General features: G+C 45.6%; 1 protein-coding gene across 1 annotated transcript; it reads right to left on the minus strand.

The window, feature by feature from the left end:
• Nucleotides 1-4,366: 4,366 nt before the first annotated feature.
• Nucleotides 4,367-6,609, minus strand: LOC125539378 (5-amino-6-(5-phospho-D-ribitylamino)uracil phosphatase, chloroplastic-like). Its single transcript, XM_048702819.1, has 2 exons — nt 6,444-6,609; nt 4,367-5,698 (listed from the first exon to the last, which is right to left on the minus strand). Exon 2 carries the CDS (start codon nt 5,589-5,591, stop codon nt 4,554-4,556), a length of 1,038 nt encoding a protein of 345 aa, XP_048558776.1. The 5' UTR covers nt 5,592-5,698; nt 6,444-6,609; the 3' UTR covers nt 4,367-4,553.
• Between the last annotated feature and the right edge of the window lie 15,647 nt (nt 6,610-22,256).

Raw genomic sequence — 22,256 nt, forward strand, 5'->3', positions numbered from 1 at the left:
TTGACACTGATCCGGACGATTCTAAATCGCAAACCGGATACGTGTTTACATTAAACGGTGGAGCTATCAGTTGGTGCAGTTCTAAACAAAGCGTCGTAGCGGGATCTACATGTGAAGCGGAGTACATAGCTGCTTCGGAAGCAGCGAACGAAGGAGTCTGGATGAAGGAGTTCATATCCGATCTAGGTGTTATACCTAATGCATCGGGTCCAATGAAAATCTTTTGTGACAATACTGGTGCAATTGCCTTGGCAAAGGAATCCAGATTTCAAAAAAGGACCAAACACATCAAGAGACGCTTCAACTCCATCCGGGATCTAGTCCAGGTGGGAGACATAGAGATTTGCAAGATACATACGGATCTGAATGTTGCAGACCCGTTGACTAAGCCTCTTCCACGAGCAAAACATGATCAGCACCAAAGCTCCATGGGTGTTAGAATCATTACAGTGTAATCTAGATTATTGACTCTAGTGCAAGTGGGAGACTGAAGGAAATATGCCCTAGAGGCAATAATAAAGTTATTATTTATTTCCTTATATCATGATAAATGTTTATTATTCATGCTAGAATTGTATTAACCGGAAACATAATACATGTGTGAATACATAGACAAACAAAGTGTCACTAGTATGCCTCTACTTGACTAGCTCGTTAATCAAAGATGGTTATGTTTCCTAACCATGAACAATGAGTTGTTATTTGATTAACGAGGTCACATCATTAGTTGAATGATTTGATTGACATGACCCATTCCATTAGCTTAGCACCCGATCGTTTAGTATGTTGCTATTGCTTTTCTTCATGACTTATACATGTTCCTATGACTATGAGATTATGCAACTCCCGTTTACCGGAGGAACACTTTGGGTGCTACCAAACGTCACAACGTAACTGGGTGATTATAAAGGAGCATTACAGGTGTCTCCAAAGGTAGATGTTGGGTTGGCGTATTTCGAGATTAGGATTTGTCACTCCGATTGTCGGAGAGGTATCTCTGGGCCCTCTCGGTAATACACATCACATAAGCCTTGCAAGCATTACAACTAATATGTTAGTTGTGAGATGATGTATTACGGAACGAGTAAAGAGACTTGTTGGTAACGAGATTGAACTAGGTATTGGATACCGACGATCGAATCTCGGGCAAGTAACATACCGATGACAAAGGGAACAACGTATGTTGTTATGCGGTCTGACCGATAAAGATCTTCGTAGAATATGTAGGAGCCAATATGGGCATCCAGGTCCCGCTATTGGTTATTGACCGGAGACATGTCTCGGTCATGTCTACATTGTTCTCGAACCCATAGGGTCCGCACGCTTAAGGTTACGATGACAGTTATATTATGAGTTTATGCATTTTGATGTACCGAAGATTGTTCGGAGTCCCGGATGTGATCACGGACATGACGAGGAGTCTCGAAATGGTCGAGACGTAAAGATTGATATATTGGAAGCCTATATTTGGATATCGGAAGTGTTCCGGGTGAAATCGGGATTTTGCCGGAATACCGGGAGGGTTACCGGAACCCCCCGAGAGCTATATGGGCCATAGTGGGCCTTAGTGGAAAAGAGAAGGGGCTGCCCTAGATGGGCTGCGCGCCCCCTCCTTCCCCTAGTCCTATTAGGACTAGGAGAGGTGGCCGGCCCCCTCCTCCTCTTTTCCCCTCCGAGGAATCCTAGTTGGACTAGGATTGGAGGGGGAATCCTACTCCCAGAGGGAGTAGGACTCTCCTGCGCCTCCCTCCTTGGCCGGCCAGCCTCCCCTCCTCTACTCCTTTATATACGGAGGCAGGGGACACCTCTAGACACACAAGTTGATCCACGTGATCTATTCCTTAGCCGTGTGCGGTGCCCCCTGCCACCATAAACCTCGATAATACTGTAGCGGAGTTTAGGCGAAGCCCTGCTGCTGTAGTACATCAAGATCGTCACCACGCCGTCGTGCTGACGGAACTCATCCCCGACACTTTGCTGGATCGGAGTCCGGGGATCGTCATCGAGCTGAACGTGTGCTCGAACTCGGAGGTGCCGTAGTTTCGGTGCTTGATCGGTTGGATCGTGAAGACGTACGACTACTTCCTCTACGTCGTGTCATCGCTTCCGCAGTCGGTCTGCGTTGGGTACGTAGACAACACTCTCCCCCTCGTTGCTATGCATCACATGATCTTGCGTGTGCGTAGGAAATTTTTTTGAAATTACTACGAAACCCAACACCTCCATCAGCTCAAAGGTCATTCCCCGTTTCTATTCTCTGATGGAAGCCCGCCTCAGCCCGTCGATCTGTCAGCTGAGCGTGAGACTGAGCTGCTCATCAGTGCATCCAGCCAAGGTGATAGATTTACCCCTTTGCACGACCAAGAAGGACATTACATATGAAGATTAGTCAAGTAAAAGAATGCGTACAAGGAATGCATATATTTACCTGTGGCTAAACGCGTACAAAGAACACATATATTTACCTGTGGTAGAAGATGAGACATGTGAGATGAGTTAATCAGAAAATTTGTGTTTCATAGGCGAGGAAAAATGTGTGTCTCTTGCAATTTTATCCCTACATCAGAAGGATATAATGCAAACTGGTCAGGGTGCAAAAAGAAACCTGCAAGAGAGCCTCAATCTCTACTGTTGGAAACAACCAGGTTTTTGTAAACAGGGTAAAATATATTGCTCTGGTGTTGTCTCCAGGGATGAAACAACTATCGGAAGCAGCACAATATACAAAAGTAATTTGAACATCACCATCTTGAACATGGTGCTTGAACATCGCCGCGGTGATAGTCTTCATCAACATCACCATCTTCATTATCTTCCTCATCTCTTTTCGGCGGTCCACTCTCTCGCACACCACTGTAATCCCCTACTTGAACATGGTGCTTTATGCCACATATTATGATTCAATGATGTGTTGCCATCCTATAATGTTTTGAGTAGATTTCTATTGTCTTTGGATTGATTGATGATTTAGATTGGTTTGAGTTGTATGTTTTATTTTGGTGCTGTCCTATGGTGCCTTCTGTGCCGCGCACACGTGAGGGATTACCGTTGTAGGGTGTTGCAATACGTTCATGATCCGCTTATAGTGGGTTGCTTGAGTGACAAAAGCATAAACCCGAGTAAGGGGGTTGTTGCGTATGGGATAAAGGGGACTTGATATTTTAATGCTATGGTTGGATCTTTAGTAGTTGCGGATGCTTGCTAGAGTTTCAATCATAAGTGCATATGATCCAAGGAGAAATTATGTTAGCTTATGCCTCTCCCTCATATAAAATTGCAATAACGATCACCGATCTTGTTAACAATTGCCTAGGACAATTCCGCACACCAACCCATCATTATTCCACACTCCCTACTTATAATATATAGTAATATATTCTAACTTTATGTTAACAACACTTATTTTTATATTTTAGTTCTCCGATATCATGCAAAGTTATCCTCTTCATACCCACAACGTAGTTTTATTTCTCGTTTCTAGATGAAAGCAAACGTTCGATGTACGTAGAGTCGTATCAGTGGCAGATAGGACTTGAGAGAATATTGATCTTTATCTTTAGCTCCTTATGGGTTCGACACTCCGTACTTATCACTTCCACCTTTGGAAATTGCTATGATGATTCCTTGCATTTAGGGATTATCAAGCTCTTTTGTGGCGCCGTTGCCGGGGCAATAGCGTGGGGTTGATATTCTCGTGTATGCTTGTTTGCTTTCTTCACTAAGTAGATTTTGTTTTCCCTTTTGTTTTTGTTTTTTTAGTTGTGGGTGAAACAAACAAAAAAATTAAAAGAATGAAAATACAAAAAAAAATTGCCTCTTATGCTTAAAAACTTTTTCAAAAAGAGAAGTGATTGGAAGGTTATGCGTTGGAGAAGTGAGGGTCGACCTTGAACACTTGTGTTCATGCTCATGGAAACAATGTAGAATTTTTCATGGAAGTTTCTCAAAAATAATTATCCCTTTGTATATATCTATTGTATTATAAAAATAATGTGCCAAGTTTTGGTTTTAGAATGTTTAAATTGCTTGTTTGGTGTGGGCAGTGCAAAAACATAAACTTTTGTTGTAGTAATTGAATTTACATTTTTTACTGGAGCGTGATAAAATTTTGAGATTTTTACACACTACTGATATGCAAATTGTTTAGATTGTCCTAATGAATGCTAGCATAACGCCCATGCGTAGAGATGGGCATCATCTGTTCTTTCTGTAAATAAAACCTTCCACACATTTTCAGTTAATCGGCACTTACCAATGTAGTAGTACTAAACAACTCCAGCGATCATCTCTGAGAAAGCCCGAGGAATAAAATAGAAGAGGTAATATATGTACTACACAGCAAAAGATTTGCACGGTGGGAAGTTTCTTCGCTTCAAACTCCTTTCTGATGATTGAAAGCATCTAAGCTAGACGAGTTTCAGTTATACATTACAAGAAACCAAGAGGTGAACGCTGATCTGTTACACTACTTGGTCTGTTACAAAATGTTGTAATGCAGTACTGAAGTTACAGCATGATTATATATTAGTAGCAGATAAGTGCCTGCAGAAACATCACTCCTCGATCATAATCTCCATGTCCATGTCAGACCGTCTGCCCCTGCGTCCAAGAACCTCGCCATTGGCGAGCCTCTGCAGGTCAGCAACAGAGAGCTGATCGAGCCATCTCACAACATGGTTTGCTGCATGGAGTTCATAGGCAGGGTGCCGGCTTGCAACCGCCACACACCTCATCCCAGCGGTATGCGCAGACTCTGTCGTCAAGTTTGAGCTACCCATCACAAGACAAGCATCAGGCTCAAGATCAAGTTGCTCTGCTGCAATCTCAAACATGTCGCCCTCGGGTTTCCCTCGGCGGAAATCCTCCTCCGCCACTACGACATCGAAATAGCCTTGCAGACCAACAGCTTTTATGCCTTCTTCCAGGCTCATTCTTGGGCGAGAAGCTGTTACTGCTATTGGAATGTCAGAATCCACAAGGGCGTTCAAGAAGTCGAGAACACCTGGTCGCAGCTGGTAGAAAGTGCCTCGGAGTTTCTGATATATTACCTCCTTGCGTGCTGCTAACCTTTCAATTTCTTTTGCATCTGTCGACCAACATAAGACTTCTGAGATAGCCTGATCAGTTCTCATTCCCTCGATTTCCTTCAGCATTTCATCATGAGGAAAAGACTTTGCCTCTTCAAGTGATAGTACGTACCACACTCGGGGCTCCAGGTCAGGGTCATCATCTTCCACAACAACTCCCTCCCACTCCAAGATCACACCAAACCGGTTACTAGGCACAGTTCCTTGCTTCTGCTGTTTCTTCTTTCTGACTGGTTTCTGACTGGTGTACAGACAGCTAAGGCTCTCAGGGAGCCTATAAACTAATTTGTAGAACACATTGTCTTCCTCGTGGGCTTGATGGTTCCTCTTGAAGTCAGTTGCATGGGGCTTCAGAAGTGCCATCTTCACCCTCATGCTCTTACCCCCAGATTTCGCGGTTGAATGCATGTTCAGTTTGGCATTTGAGTTACTTGGCCAGCATTTTCTGTACAGTTTGTGGATGAGCTGGTGGGAACTGTCAAGTAAGCTGATGGATGAGATCATTGCTTCAAAGTCCTGTATACTTCCACTGAAACTGTCAAGCGCTTGGTAGCAAGGTCGATTCAGTTCAGGTGTGACTGGTCAATGAGAAGCATAGCTGAACACTTCACCTGTGTTAAGAACCAAGCAAATGGTAGTATAAGCACACGATGCACATGTATATTAAATGGAGCAGAAAACTGTGCCTGCTGTGTTTAATCCCTCAACCTGAACAGCTCGGCTTCACTTGGGTTTTACTTAAGTATGGTGGTCTGAAGAAAAAGGGGACATGTTTTTGTTCCATTATATCGTTCACTAGATTAGTGTGCACCTTTGATTTGTAAATCTACTAGTACATTCTAGCACTGTGAGGACAAACTTATTCAAACTCCTACTCCTATTGACTTATAGAAATGCAAGAAACAAAATAAACGCAGAGCCCCAATTTTCGGCAGATGAACCAAAACATGGACTAAAAGTTGCTATGTGGCCGTAAAAGGCTACTTGAGGACTTCACGGTGCCTTTTGCTAAAAAAGATCCTTCTGCGCTTCTACGCAATCTTACTGTTCGTGCAAGGGGAAACATACACTTTATTAGCATAAAAGGAGGCACACATTGGAACAGAGCTGCTCAGCCTGTGAACCGAGAGACTCCATAAAATGGTAATATGCTACTTCTCCTATAGCAAACTTAATCATTAAAACGATTATTTGGTGCTACATTCAATCCGGCTAAGCACCAAACGGCCAAATGCGAACCGTTCTTGAACACATACTCAACAGCACATGGCAGAAAGAGAGAGAATGGATGCTCCAGTATATCTTAGCACAAGCAAAAGGCTACGAATCCAGGGGGGAGACGGGGATCTTGCTTACCGGGGGAAGAAGAAGAGGAGGGGGGGGTCGGAGGGGGAGCTGAAGAGAGCATCGGCGGGAGTGGAGAGGGAGTAGAGGAGGCGCCCCCGCTCGGTCCCCGGCGCTTCTTCCCTTTGGATGGTGGAGATGGCCTCCATCAGGATAGGCAATAATGCGGCCGGCTGCCTTGTCGATGTCGATTGGTCCTCGCGGCGGCTGCTCCGTGTCCATGGCAGCTGGGACACGAGGGGCGAGGGGCCGCTTGTCAGCCTGTGCGTCGGCCGTGTGGGGGTGGGGCCGGGGACTTGTGAGGGGTGTGCTCCAGAGCCGAGGAGACGGCGCTTCGCTATGGGCCGCAGTCGCTTCGTTTTCTTGGGCAGCATGCGCGCGTCAGCCCATGAAAAGAAGCGCCGTCAAACACGGGTTGGTCCGGTCCCATTTAATCCGGCCGGCCATCTTCCAGAGAGCATTTAAGAATGGGCAGTTTACAAGCTCCACCCCTTGCTTTTCTTCCAAAAAGAAACACCAAATCAGATTTTGACGAAATTCCATCTGTTTTATGGTATACACTTTAGTTGATTTTATTATTACTAGCACAAAATGCCCGTGTGTCGCAACGGGAGAGATGATTGACGTGTCCATAGAAACATCCATAAGCACAACGCAACAATAACTAAACGGTGTCATCTGGTGGCTGCAGGGAGGCGCGTGCCAAAAGCTAGCAGGAATGCATATAAGTCATACATAAAAAACCATGCTACACATACGATACTTCTGTATAAATTTTGTATGACGGTTCTGATATTAAAGGACTAATTTTCGAATCTTCCGTAGAAGGTATTATTTTGGAAAGTTGGAGTACTCTTTCGGATTTGCACTACGCCATGAAAAAAAATCAAAATTTGCATTGAGCAGCAATTTTTTTCCGAATTTTGCACGGAGTCGTGAAAAAATCTAGCTAAAACAGTTGGGTTAAATAATGTGTTTTAGCCCCTCTCTCACTTCACGGGACATCAATTCATTTGTGTCGGGTAAATACCATGACAGATGAAAAAAATGAAGAAATTCAGCTCCGTTTATATATTTTTTTAAAGCAAACATATCCGTGCGTTACAACGGAAGAAAATAAATAAATATAAACTGATTAACCTGAAAAATAATTTATCATTCAAACAATTTCACAAGAAGCAAAAAAAATTAAAAGCAATCAAAAGTATGAGGGGCCATGAATGATGTCCAAACAACGGTTTAGTGCGCCTGAAATAAGTTGTCCTAAATCCCGGACTTTCAAAACGAAACCATTAAAGAACTGAAGAACATTGAAAGAAGTGGCCACGGATATGCACAAGTCACATAAAACTCATAACAGTGACGCTGCTAGCACATTGCACTTGAACAAAATGGGCATTATTCTTGAACACTATGAATTCCGGTTGGATCAAACTAACAACACAAAAGTACAATGGCAAAAGTCCATGTTGAGAGTTACATCGAATAGAATATAGTACTCATGCTGTAATTAATCGACGAGGTAAATCTTTTGCCACCGTTTTAAAAAAAGTACTTGTCGTGGGGTTGTCACGACAGATGTCCTACTGTGAGGACTTAGTCGTGAAGCCATCGCAACATAGTTAGCTTAAAGGGGTTAAAGCGGGACAAAGGACGCAAGGAGTTTATACTGGTTCGGCCCCTTGCGGTGAAGGTAAAAGCCTACTCCCAGTTGTGATGGGTTTGCTAGGGTTTCGATGACCAGGGAGCGAAATACGCTTTGCCTCGCTCTCGAGTTGTTGTTCTTTTCTGTCTTTGAACCACCGCCGGGTCGTCCCTTTATATACACAGGTTGACGCCCAGCGGTTTACAGAATCCCGGCCGGCTCATAAACGTGTCTGGCTCGGTTTCTACCCTTTCCTATCTTACAATAAAAGTTACACACCATATGGTGGTTTACCTCTACGGGCCCTAATCCGCCTTTGGGCTTTGGGCCTTGTTGTTAATCTCCACCGTGAAGCGCCATATTCCTTGTCTTCATGGGCTTCAATAAGAGTAAACCACTATGAGTATAACCCGGCTGCTCCTGGGCAGTTTATACTCAATAGTTATATCCCCAACATTAGGCCCCAGGTTGATTTGAACTTGTTCATGTCAATCTTCAGCACTTAGAAAAATTCCTTCTTCAATATCTTCACAAAAATCTTGTAAACCGCCGTGATGTCATCTTCCAAGACCATGATAACCCGCCGTGACGTCATCCGCTATTAACTTTACACAGAACCCAAATCTTTTAATGTATCTCCTTTAATGGATCTCCAAAATTCGAGGCGTCCACATGTCTGCATATCCATTTTTTGACCTCCTCGATTCTCGCGCCTGCCACTTATCCATTCACCTTATAAATAGGGTCGAGGGTCGTTTTCACTTTTCACTTCATGCCTCTTCGTCTCGTCGTCTTCCTCGCGTCGCCCCAGCGCTCGAGCTCCGCCGCCGCCGTCGGACTTCACCTTTGCTTCGACTTTGGCCGCTGCATCGACCTATTCGGACCAGACCCTGCTCACGCACCTCCGCCATTCAATAGTTTCGGTAAGTTCTTCTTCTTCTCCTCTATAGATCCGTTTAGGGTTCGCACGGGCTCATGAAAGTTTCGTGGTGTTCTTCCCCTGTTCTTCATCATAGGCTACATGATAGATTCCAAACCTGATATATCCTTATGCGGTAGCAATGATAGTCCTTCTTTTGCCATCAGACCATCTCTTTTGTGTAGAAAAACCCGATCTAGAACTTCATGAACTGCTCAAGCACCAACCTTTAGGTCTAAATATTTTCCTTTCCCTGACATGTGGTAGATCTGAAATTCTAATGTGAAACTGTGAAACTTGTTCTTCCTCACTTAGTCATTTTTTGGCTTCAGATCTATACTCTCATTGTCCGTGTAGGCAATTTATCTTTTAGAAAATAACCTGCCATATACCATTAGTCCCCTTGTAAACCGCCAATCGCTTTATCATTTATAATAGCATCAACCTCCGGTTTAACATTTTTGCATGCCTGAATACCTTTTGTCTCTTAACCTGCAACGCTTTATGCTTGTCAACCATGAATCTTAAACCGGCACAAACCTTCCTTCAGGTTGTCTAAGAAATGGCCAAGACTTTTTATGCTTGTAACTGGGTTCCATCCTGGATTACGGAAGAAGATCTGAAAGGATGTGTTATAACTGGCGCTTTACCAAAACAGAGTGAAATCCACTAGCGAGCCGCCGGTCCAGAAAATCCTCCTACACCCAAGGATGACGAGATGGTTGTTGGGGAACGTTGCAGAGAACAAAAATTTTCCTATGGTTTCACCAAGATCCATCTAGGAGTTCATCTAGCAACGAGTGATCGGATTGCATCTACATACCTTTGTAGATCACGCGCGGAAGCGTTCAAAGAACGGGGATGAGGAAGGCGCACTCGACGTGATCCAAATCACCGGAGATCCTAGCGCCGAACGGACGGCACCTCCGCGTTCAACACACGTACGGTCAGCGTAACGTCTCCTCCTTCTTGATCCAGCAAGGGGGAAGGAGAGGTTGAGGAAGATGGCTCCAGCAGCAGCACGACGGCGTGGTGGTGATGGAGCTGCAGTACTCCGGCAGAGCTTCGCCAAGCACTATGGAGGAGGAGGATGTGTTGGAGAGGGAGAGGGAGGCACCAAAGGCGTGGGTCAGAAGTCCTCCATCTCCCCACTATATATAGGAGGGCCAAGGGGGGGCGCCGGCCCTAGGAGATCCAATCTCCTAGGGGGGTGAGGCCAAGGGGAGGAATCCTTCCTCCCCAAGGCACCTAGGGGTGCCTTCCCCTTTTGGGACTCTTCCCTCCTTGAAACCCTAGGCGCATGGGCCTCTTGGGGCTAGTGCCCTTGGCCCATATAGGCCAAGGCGCACCCCCTACAGCCCATGTGGCCCCCCGGGGCAGGTGGCCCCACCCGGTGGACCCCCGGGACCCTTCCAGTGGTCCCAGTACAATACCGGTGACCCCGAAACTTGTCCCGATGCCCGAAATAGCACTTCCTATATATAATTCTTTACCTCCGGACCATTCCGGAACTCCTCGTGACGTCCGGGATCTCATCCGGGACTCCGAACAACATTCGGGTTACTGCATATACATATCCCTACAACCCTAGCGTCACCGAACCTTAAGTGTGTAGACCCTACGGGTTCGGGAGACACGCAGACATGACCGAGATCGCTCTCCGACCAATAACCAACAGCGGGATCTGGATACCCATGTTGGCTCCCACATGCTCCTCGATGATCTCATCGGATGAACCACGATGTCGAGGATTCAAGCAACCCCGTATACAATTCCCTTTGTCAATCGGTATGTTACTTGCCCGAGATTCGATCGTCGGTATCCCAATACCTCGTTCAATCTCGTTACCGGCAAGTCACTTTACTCGTACCGTAATGCATGATCCTGTGACCAGACACTTGGTTACTTTGAGCTCATTATGATGATGCATTACCGAGTGGGCCCAGTGATACCTCTCCGTCATACGGAGTGACAAATCCCAGTCTTGATCCGTGTCAACCCAACAGACACTTTCGGAGATACCCGTAGTATACCTTTATAGTCACCCAGTTACGTTGTGACGTTTGGCACACCCAAAGCTCTCCTACGGTATCCAGGAGTTACACGATCTCATGGTCTAAGGAAAAGATACTTGACATTGGAAAACTCTAGCAAACGAACTATACGATCTTGTGCTATGTTTAGGATTGGGTCTTGTCCATCACATCATTCTCCTAATGATGTGATCTCGTTATCAATGACATCCAATGTCCATAGTCAGGAAACCATGACTATCTGTTGATCAACGAGCTAGTCAACTAGAGGCTTACTAGGGACATGTTGGTGTCTATTATTCACACATGTATTACGATTTCCGGATAATACAATTATAGCATGAATAAAGACAATTATCATGAACAAGGAAATATAATAATAATGCTTTTATTATTGCCTCTAGGGCATATTTCCAACAGTCTCACACTTGCACTAGAGTCAATAATCTAGTTACATTGTGATGAATCGAACACCCATGGAATTCTGGTGTTGATCATGTTTTGCTCTAGGGAGAGGTTTAGTCAACGGATCTGCTACATTCAGGTCCGTATGTACTTTACAAATCTCTATGTCTCCATCTTGAACATTTTCACGAATGGAGTTGAAGTGACGCTTGATGTGCCTTGTCTTCTTGTGAAACCTGGGCTCCTTGGCAAGTGCAATGGCTCCAGTGTTGTCACAGAAGAGATTGATCGGCCCCGACGCATTGGGTATGACTCCTAGGTCGGTGATGAACTCCTTCACCCAAATTGCTTCATGTGCTGCCTCCGAGGCTGCCATGTACTCCGCTTCACATGTAGATCCCGCCACGACGCTCTGCTTGCAACTGCACCAGCTTACTACCCCACCATTCAAAATATACACGTATCCGGTTTGTGACTTTGAGTCATCCAGATCTGTGTCGAAGCTAGCGTTGACGTAACCCTTTATGACGAGCTCTTTGTCACCTCCATAAACGAGAAACATTTCCTTAGTCCTTTTCAGGTACTTCAGGATATTCTTGACCGCTGTCCAGTGTTCCTTGCCGGGATTACTTTGGTACCTTCCTACCAAACTTACGGCAAGGTTTACATCAGGTCTGGTACACAGCATGGCATACATAATAGAACCTATGGCTGAGGCATAGGGGATGACACTCATCTCTTCTATATCTTCTGCCGTGGTCGGACATTGAGCTGAGCTCAATTTCATACCCTGTAACACAGGCAATAACCCCTTCTTAGATTGATCCATATTGAACTTCTTCAATATCTTGTCAAGGTATGTGCTTTGTGAAAGACCTATGAGGCGTCTTGATCTATCTCTGTAGATCTTGATGCCTAATATATAAGGAGCTTCTCCAAGGTCCTTCATTGAAAAACTCTTATTCAAGTAGGCCTTAGTGCTGTCCAAGAGTTCTATATCATTTCCCATCAAAAGTATGTCATCTACATATAATATGAGAAATGCTACAGAGCTCCCACTCGCTTTCTTGTAAACGCGGGCTTCTCCATAAGTCTGTGTAAACCCAAACGCTTTGATCATCTCATCAAAGCGAATGTTCCAACTCCGAGATGCTTGCACCAGCCCATAAATCGAGCGTTGGAGCTTGCACACCTTGTTAGTATTCTTAGGATCGACAAAACCTTCCGGCTGCATCATATACAATTCTTCCTTAAGGAAACCATTAAGGAATGTCGTTTTGACGTCCATTTGCCATATCTCATAATCGTAGAATGCGGCAATTGCTAACATGATTCGGACAGACTTTAGCTTCGCTACCAGTGAGAAAGTCTCATCGTAGTCAACCCCTTGAACTTGTCGATAACCCTTAGCGACAAGCCAAGCTTTATAGATGGTCACATTACCATCCGCGTATGTCTTCTTCTTAAAGATCCATTTATTTTCTATGGCTCGCCGCTCAACGGGCAAGTCAGTCAAAGTCCACACTTCGTTTTCATACATGGATCCTATCTCGGATTTCATGGCTTCTAGCCATTTGTCGGAATCCGGGCCCGCCATCGCTTCTTCATAGTTCGAAGGTTCACCGTTGTCTAACAACATGATTTCCAAGACAGGGTTGCCGTACCACTCTGGTGCGGAACGTGTCCTTGTGGACCTACGAATTTCAGTAGGAGCTTGATCAGAAGTATCTTGATCATCATCATTAACTTCCTCTCTAGTCGGTGCAGGCACCTCAGGAACATTTTCTTGAGTTGCGCCCTTTTCCGGTTCAAGAGGTAATACTTCATCAAGTTCTACTTTCCTCCCACTTACTTCTTTCGAGAGAAACTCTTTCTCTAGAAAGGATCCATTCTTGGCAACAAAGATCTTGCCTTCGGATCTGAGGTAGAAGGTATACCCAATAGTTTCTTTAGGGTATCCTATGAAGACGCATTTTTCCGACTTGGCTTCGAGCTTTTCAGGTTGAATTTTCTTGACATAAGCATCGCATCCCCAAACTTTTAGAAACGACAGCTTAGGTTTCTTCCCAAACCATAATTCATACGGTGTCGTCTCAACGGATTTCGACGGAGCCCTATTTAAAGTGAATGTGGCAGTCTCTAAAGCATAGCCCCAAAAAGAAAGCGGTAAATCGGCAAGAGACATCATAGATCGCACCTTATCTAATAGAGTGCGATTACGACGTTCGGACAAACCATTACGCTGAGGTGTTCCAGGCGGCGTGAGCTGTGAAACTATTCCACATTTTCTTAAGTGTGTGCCAAACTCATGACTCAAGTATTCTCCTCCACGATCTGATCGTAGGAACTTGATTTTCCTGTCACGTTGATTCTCAACCTCACTCTGAAATTCCTTAAACTTTTCAAAGGTCTCAGACTTGTGTTTCATTAATTAGACATACCCATATCTACTCAAGTCATTAGTGAGGGTGAGAACATAACGATAGCCACCGCGAGCTTCAACACTCATTGGACCGCACACATCAGTATGTATGATTTCCAATAAGTTGGTTGCTCGCTCCATTGTTCCTGAGAACGGAGTCTTGGTCATTTTACCCATGAGGCATGGTTCGCACGTGTCAAATGATTCGTAATCAAGAGACTCTAAAAGTCCATCAGCATGGAGCTTCTTCATGCGTTTGATACCTATGTGACCAAGGCGGCAGTGCCACAAGTATGTGGGACTATCATTATCAATCTTACATCTTTTGGTACTCACACTATGAACATGTGTAGTATTACGCTCGAGATTCATTAAGAATAAACCATTCACCATCGGAGCATGACCATAAAACATATCTCTCATATAAATAGAACAACCATTATTCTCAGATTTAAATGAGTAGCCATCTCGAATTAAACGAGATCCCGATACAATGTTCATGCTCAAAGCTGGCACTAAATAACAATTATTAAGGTTTAATACTAATCCCGAAGGTAAATGTAGAGGTAGCGTGCCGACGGCGATCACATTGACCTTGGAACCATTCCCGACGCGCAACGTCACCTCGTCCTTTGCCAATCTCCGCTTATTCCGCAGCCCCTGTTTTGAGTTACAAATGTGAGCAACTGCACCGGTATCAAATACCCAGGAGCTACTACGGATACTGGTAAGGTACACATCAATTACATGTATATCACATATACCTTTTGTTTTGCCGGCCTTCTTGTCCGCTAAGTATTTGGGGCAGTTCCGCTTCCAGTGACCACTTCCCTTGCAATAAAAGCACTCAGTCTCGGGCTTGGGTCCATTCTTTGGCTTCTTCCCGGCAGCTTGCTTGCCGGGCGTGGCAACTACCTTGCCATCCTTCTTGAAGTTCTTTTTACCCTTGCCCTTCTTGAACTTAGCAGTTTTATTCACCATCAACACTTGATGTTCCTTCTTGACTTCTACCTCTGCTGATTTTAGCATTGAAAATAACTCAGGAATGGTCTTTTCCATCCCCTGCATATTGAAGTTCATCACAAAGCTCTTGTAGCTTGGTGGAAGCGACTGGAGGATTCTGTCAATGACCGCATCATCCGGGAGATTAACTCCCAGCTGAGTCAAGCGGTTATGTAACCCAGACATAGTGAGTATGTGCTCACTGATAGAACTATTTTCCTCCATCTTACAGCTGAAGAATTTTTCAGAGACTTCATATCTCTCGACCCGGGCATGATCTTGAAAAACCATATTCAGCTCTTCGAACATCTCATATGCTCCATGTCTCTCAAAACGCTTTTGGAGTCCCGGCTCTAAGCTGTAAAGCATGCCGCACTGAACGAGGGAGTAGTCATCAGCACGTGTCTGCCAAGCGTTCATAACGTCTTGGTTCTGTGGAACGGGTGGGTCACCTAGCGGTGCTTGTAGGACATATTCTTTCTTGGCAGCTATGAGGATGATCCTCAGGTTCCGGACCCAGTCCGTATAGTTGCTGCCATCGTCTTTCAGCTTGGTTTTCTCTAGGAACGCGTTGAAATTGAGGACTACGTTGGCCATTTGATCTACAAGACATATTGTAAAGATTTTAGACTAAGTTCATGATAATAAAGTTCATCTAATCAAATTATTCAATGAACTCCCACTTAGATAGACATCCCTCCAGTCATCTAAGTATAACATGATCCGAGTTGACTAGGCCGTGTCCGATCATCACGTGAGACGGTCTAGTTAACATCGGTGAACATCTTCATGTTGATCGTATCTTCTATACGACTGATGCTCGACCTTTCGGTCTTCTGTGTTCCGAGGCCATGTCTGTACATGCTAGGCTCGTCAAGTCAACCTAAGTGTTTGCATGTGTAAATCTGTCTTACACCCATTGTATGTGAATGTCTGAATCAAACACCCGATCATCACGTGGTGCTTTGAAACAACGAACTGTCGCAACGGTGCACAGTTAGGGAAACACTTTCTTGAAATTATTATGAGGGATCATCTTATTTACTACCGTCGTTCTAAGTAAACAAGATGTACAAAACATGATTAACATCACATGCAATCAAATAATAATAGTGACATGATATGGCCAATATCACATAGCTCCTTTGATCTCCATCTTGGGGCTCCATGATCATCCTGTCACCGGCTTGACACCATGATCTTCATCATCATGATCTCCATCATCGTGTCTCCATGAAGTTGCTCGCCAACTATTACTTCTACTACTATGGCTAACGCGTTTAGCAATAAAGTAAAGTAATTTACATGGCGTTTCTCAATGACACGCAGGTCATACAAAAATAAAGACAACTCCTATGGCTCCTGCCGGTTGTCATACTCATCGACATGCAAGTCGTGATTCCTATTACAATAGCATGAACATCTCATACATCACATATATATCATTCATCATTCATCACAACTTTGGCCATATCACATCACAAAACACTTGCTGCAAAAACAAGTTAGACGTCCTCTAATTGTTGTTGCAAGTTTTACGTGGCTGTATTAGGGTTCTAGCAAGAACGTTTTCTTACCTACGTGAAAGCCACAACGTGATTTGTCAACTTCTATTTACCCTTCATAAGGACCCTTTTCATCGAATCCGCTCCAACTAAAGTGGGAGAGACAGACACCCGCCAGCCACCTTATGCAACTAGTGCATGTCAGTCAGTGGAACCGGTCTCACGTAAGCGTACGTGTAAGGTTGGTCCGGGCCGCTTCATCCCACAATACCGTTGAAGTAAGATAAGACTAGTAGCAGCAAGAAAGTTGACAACATCTACACCCACAACAAATTGTGTTCTACTCGCGCAAGAAGAACTACGCATAGACCTAGCTCATGATGCCACTGTTGGTGAACGTTGCAGAAAACAAAAATTTTCCTACGGTTTCACCAAGATCCATCTAGGAGTTCATCTAGCAACGAGTGATCGGATTGCATCTACATACCTTTGTAGATCACGCGCGGAAGCGTTCAAAGAACGGGGATGAGGAAGGCGTACTCGACGTGATCCAAATCACCGGAGATCCTAGCGCCAAACGGACAGCACCTCCGCGTTCAACACACGTACGGTCAGCGTAACGTCTCCTCCTTCTTGATCCAGCAATTATAGCATGACTATCTGTTGATCAACGAGCTAGTCAACTAGAGGCTTACTAGGGACATGTTGGTGTCTATTATTCACACATGTATTACGATTTCCGGATAATACAATTATAGCATGAATAAAGACAATTATCATGAACAAGGAAATATAATAATAATGCTTTTATTATTACCTCTAGGGCATATTTCCAACAATGGTTGTGTTTGTTGATCATCTGAGCCGTGGTTTTAAACCTCCCGGATCAAAAAAATTACGTGATGTGCTTGCTAGCTTCCAGATCCACCCTCAAGATATTGGACCTAACTCTGTGTCCAATATATGCAATTTTCAAGTGTTTTGCGAGGCTTATCTGCAAGAAGAGTCTACCGTTGAACTGTTCAGGGACTTTTTCTATTTAAACCGCTGTACCAAATTTGTAGACGGACCCAATACTGAACTTGGCGGCGTTTCGTCAGCTTCCCTCACGCCAAGCATCATAGTCACCCTAAGGATTGGAACCAAACTTGGTTCTATTGCAAGGATACTTCCCCTGATGATGAGAATCCTCTGCCGGATTATCGTGCTCACCGACTTACCAATACACATCCATTTCCCCAAAGGTTGACTGCAAAAGAACGGGCCAAATATGCACCACAACTTGCAAAGCTCAGAGCCTTTATGGCTAATGGTTTAACATGAATTGACTTTGTTCGTTGCTGGATATCTTGGGGTATTTTGCCTTTAAGCCGTCGCCCCGGTTTAATGTGCGAGTACACAGGGGACTTAAAAGACCCTTAGTGGCACACTAACATTCGGTTAACTGACACTGAAATCACTGAAGCTGTTAAAAAGATACTGGATGAATCGGTGGTTGTCTGCAGCAAAACAGGGCTAAGTCCCTTCTGTGTTTCGAATAAACCGCCAGCTGTAAGAATTGCTTAACTCCTATTTGAACCTGACATTCTTAACTCTTCCTTATAACCTTTGCCAATCTTTTAACAGGGTGACGACCCATTTTGGAAGAAGAAACCTCAGGATAAACCAGCCAAGACCCCTCGACCCAAGACAAAGGTCGTCAAAAATCCTACCAAGAAGAAAGCAGATGAGTCCACCGAGCTGAACCTTGACGAAGATCTTGACAACCCGGAATCAGAGGTAGAACTTGATTCTCTTAGTTCATTTTTCATACACCTCATTGACAATGACCATTATCAGGATGACGCTGAAGCTAGCCGGGCTGATGATGTAGATGTAATTATTCTTTCCTCCGGTTCAGATCCTCAGCCAACACAGAAAACCCGTCAAGCAAACTGTAAAGTAAATTTTTCACACCCTCTAGCTTATCTGGATCCAAACTTTCTTTTGAAGAAATAGCAGCATGAAGCTCGCCGCATAACCCGGCATAGTGGCCAGGTGGTTACTTCATCCGGTTTACCGAACACGCCGGTTCGTAAACGCCCACCAGAGGTTTCATCCATTCCTGACACATCTTATCCCAAGGATGGTTATTTTCGGCAACCTCTTAATCCATCTGACTCAAACTACCAGGGAACTTCCCATTCATCCTGTGGTGAATCAACAAGGACACAACTTCCTCCCTTTAAGATTGTTCCTGGGTAAGCATACTACACTTAGCTCTTTATGCCTTGCACATGTTTAATCTACTAACCTTTATTTCCATTCATTTCAGAGCCAAAGCTAGGCCCAGCAAAAAGGAAAAATTGAATAAACCGGCTGATGATAATCCGGACACTGAACCGGAAAAGATCCCAAAAAGTTTGAGCCAAATGCTGACGCTATTCTTGATGATCCGCCAACGCAACATCATGAAACCTTTACTGAACGGATGGAAGATGATCCCACAGGCCATGCTACTGACCCGCCAAGCCCAGCTAAGGCTGCAGATAAACTGCCAAGCCCAGTCAAAGCAGCCAATGACCAATTAGATGATGTCATTGTTACTGGTTTAGGCTACACAACTCCTGGTAATCCCATTGCTTTATCAAAACATAGTGCCAAGGAAGAATTTGCTGCTATGGATAAGGGCAAGTGGAAAACAGATTTGGAAAGCTATGCCCACCTTAACGCCCAAGATATCCACTTTGGGTTTTTAAACCACCTGTACACAAGCCGCGACTATGAAGCCGGTTTAGTGAACCTGATGAAAGAGCGATATGAGGTAAATACTGTTAACTCTCCATAATTGTTTCTCTCTTGTATCTAATTTCTAATATCAACCCCAGTAGCCCCCAAGGGCCGATTTATGATATCAATGTAAATCGGGACTTTGTAATACTTCAACTTTGCCTGCGTAGCCCCCAAGGGTCGGTTTATCTTTTCAGGATGAACCGAGACTTTAGAGTATTAATCTTGCAAGTTTTTTTTGTGTAGCCCCCAAGGGCCGGTTTATCTCTTCAAGATGAATTGGGGCTGTATTATTGAGCAAATACGCATTAGCCCCCAAGTGCCAAGAATAATACTTGAATTGATCTTGGGACTTTAGAAGAGAAATTTAATAAGAAGCAATAGGCATTAGCCCCCAAGTGCCAAGTGTATAACTTGTTATGTGCTTGGTACTTCAAAATGCTGCCAACTCATAACATGTATGTCTCTTACAGGCTGAGCTGAGCAAAAAGGAATCTCAAACCGCTGATCTTCAAGAAAATATCAAGTCCCAACAAGCTGAAACTTCCAAAGCCAAAGAGGAGCTGACCAGTGCCTTAGTAGCTGATATGTCCATTTTGCATCATGCTTTTATATCAATATTTATTGCATTATGGGCTGTTATTACGCACTATGTCACAATACTTCTACCTATTCTCTCTTATTTTACAAGGTTTACATAAAGAGGGAGAATGCCGGCAGCTGGGATTCTGGGCTGGAAAAGGAGCAAATATTAGAGACCTATTCTGCACAGCTCCAAAAGTCCTGAAACTTCACGGAAGATGTTTTCCAAATATATAAAAAATACCGAGAGTAAGAACTTCACCAGGGGGGCCACACCCTGCCCACGAGGGTGGGGGGCGCGCCCTACCCCCTGGGCGCGCCCCCTACCTCGTGGGCCCCCTAGTGGCCCTCCGGTGGCCATCTTCTGCTATATGGAGTCTTTCGATGGGAAAAAATCATAAGCCATCTTCTCGGACGAAACTTCGCCGCCACGAGGCGGAACCTTGGCGGAACCAATCTAGGGCTCTGGCGGAGTTGTTCTACCGGGGAAACTTCCCTCCCGGAGGGGGAAATCATCACCATCGTCATCACCAACGCTCCTCTCATCGGGAGAGGGCAATCTCCATCAACATCTTCATCAGCACCATCTCATCTCAAAACCCTAGTTCATCTCTTGTATCCAATTCTTGTCTCCAAGTCCGGGATTGGTGCTAGTAGGTTGCACTACAAAAAGAAAGACACATCCATGACACTTTGGGGTGAACGAAATTTTTTTCTGTCATACATATGACACTTCTATGACGATAATTGTGACAAAACCCGGTATCATCATAGATGTGGTGGGCTCCTACTTCTATGACAAAAAATCATGATAGAAAATGGGCTTTTCGTCCTGGGCGGGCCGGAGACGCAGCTGCATGGCATTCTTTGGGCCATCCATGACGGAAAAAACCGTGGTAGAAGCGAGGGCGAGGAAAATTTCGGGGAGTTACCGGTTACGGTGGGAGGTCGGGGGCCGAGCGATGCGCGCTTCTCTCATACACGTACGCGCGTGTGTGCGAGGCGTTGGCTCTAACTGAACCCGAGCGAAGGTGTTGGGATCTAACTGAACCCGAGCGATTGCACTGCAGGCTACGCGTTACTGAACCCGAGCGATCGATCGATGGCTGTTAACTGAACCCGATCGAGCGATTCCTTCGCTATTGCTGCTAACTGAACCCGATCAATTCTGCCTCTAGATGAACAGTGAGCGTTGCGGGGGTGGGGGGGGGGGGGGGGTGGATGAACAGTTCCCGGTGGGGGTGGATGAAGAGGACCCCGTGGTGTTGTCTCTGGATGAACAGGACCCCGATCGATCGAGCCAGTTGGGGCTGGATGAACAGGACCATCCCGTGGAGGGCAGGATGAACAGTAGCCCGTGGAGGGGTGGTTGAACAGGAGCCCGTGGAGAGGGCTGGTTAAACAGTAGCCGGTGGAGTAGCGCACAGTGGAGGCTGGATGAACAGCAGCCTGTGGATGAACAGTCGCAGGTGGAGGCTGGAGGAGGTCGACGGTGGATGAACAGTAGCTCGTGGAGGCTGGAGGGGGTCGACGGTGGAGATGAACAATATCCCGTGGAGTCCCGTTTTGCGGTATGCCACACCCCTCCCGATGAACAGGACCCCCGTTTCGACTGTAGCGCTCCAACACAAGTCTGTTTCGTCCGTTTTGCGGTACGCCACACCCCTCCCGATCAACAGGACCCCCGTTTCGACCGTAGGAGGTCCGTTTCCTCCATTTTGCGGTACGCCAGACCCCTCCCGATCAACAGGATCCCGTTTTGAACGTGGCTGGTCGAACACAAGGCCATTTCCTCCGTTCTGCGGTACGCCAGGCCTCGTTTCCATCGCATGTTCCGTCCAAGCCCTCCCGATGAACACGACGCATTCCATTGCCTCCCCATTTGCCTCCCCATGAACACGACGCATTCCGTTGCCTCCCCATGAACACGACGACGACGTTGTTTCTCCGTTCTGACCCAGAGATGTACACGAGCCCTGGTCGTACGTATGCGCGAGTAGGCGTTCGAGACCCCGCCCGTATGTACACATACGTGGCCGTATTTTCTTTCTTGCACCCTGGCCGTTGTACGTACGTGTACATGCTATGTGCGTGCCTCTACTACGACACGTGCACGCCTCTACATCGACCAGTATATATGTACGTACGCGTTCACGACCAGAATGACAACGCTACGTACGCTTCGACCAGGTGGGTCGACTGTCAGGCACTTCCTTGCGTGCGAAGATGTAGCTGGTGGGTCCCAGCAGTCAGGGGAAACGTTTTTTTCGAAATACGGTGGCCCGTCCGGTGGGTCCCCGCTGTCAGGTGGAGGAATAATTATTTTGCACGTAATAAGGAGGCACTTCCTTGCTGCGGCCGTGGACCCAGCTGTCAGCTCTCCACGCACAGTACTCTTCCGATGGAAGTCGGTCGTTGACCACATTGACCACGCCGCGCCGAGAGCACCACGGCGGTGGACGACGCGAGGCCTAGGAAGGGGACGACGCAGAGCCGGGGAAGACGCGGCAATGGAATCCCGCGCGGAGAGGAGTACGAGGGTT

The sequence above is a fragment of the Triticum urartu genome, chromosome 2 (genome assembly GCF_003073215.2).
Source record: "Triticum urartu cultivar G1812 chromosome 2, Tu2.1, whole genome shotgun sequence".
NCBI lineage: Eukaryota > Viridiplantae > Streptophyta > Magnoliopsida > Poales > Poaceae > Triticum > Triticum urartu.

Excerpts from the sequence above, each read along its gene's own strand:
- LOC125539378 (XM_048702819.1), bottom strand. The coding sequence starts at position 5,591 with ATGATCTCATCCATCAGCTTACTTGACAGTTCCCACCAGCTCATCCAC.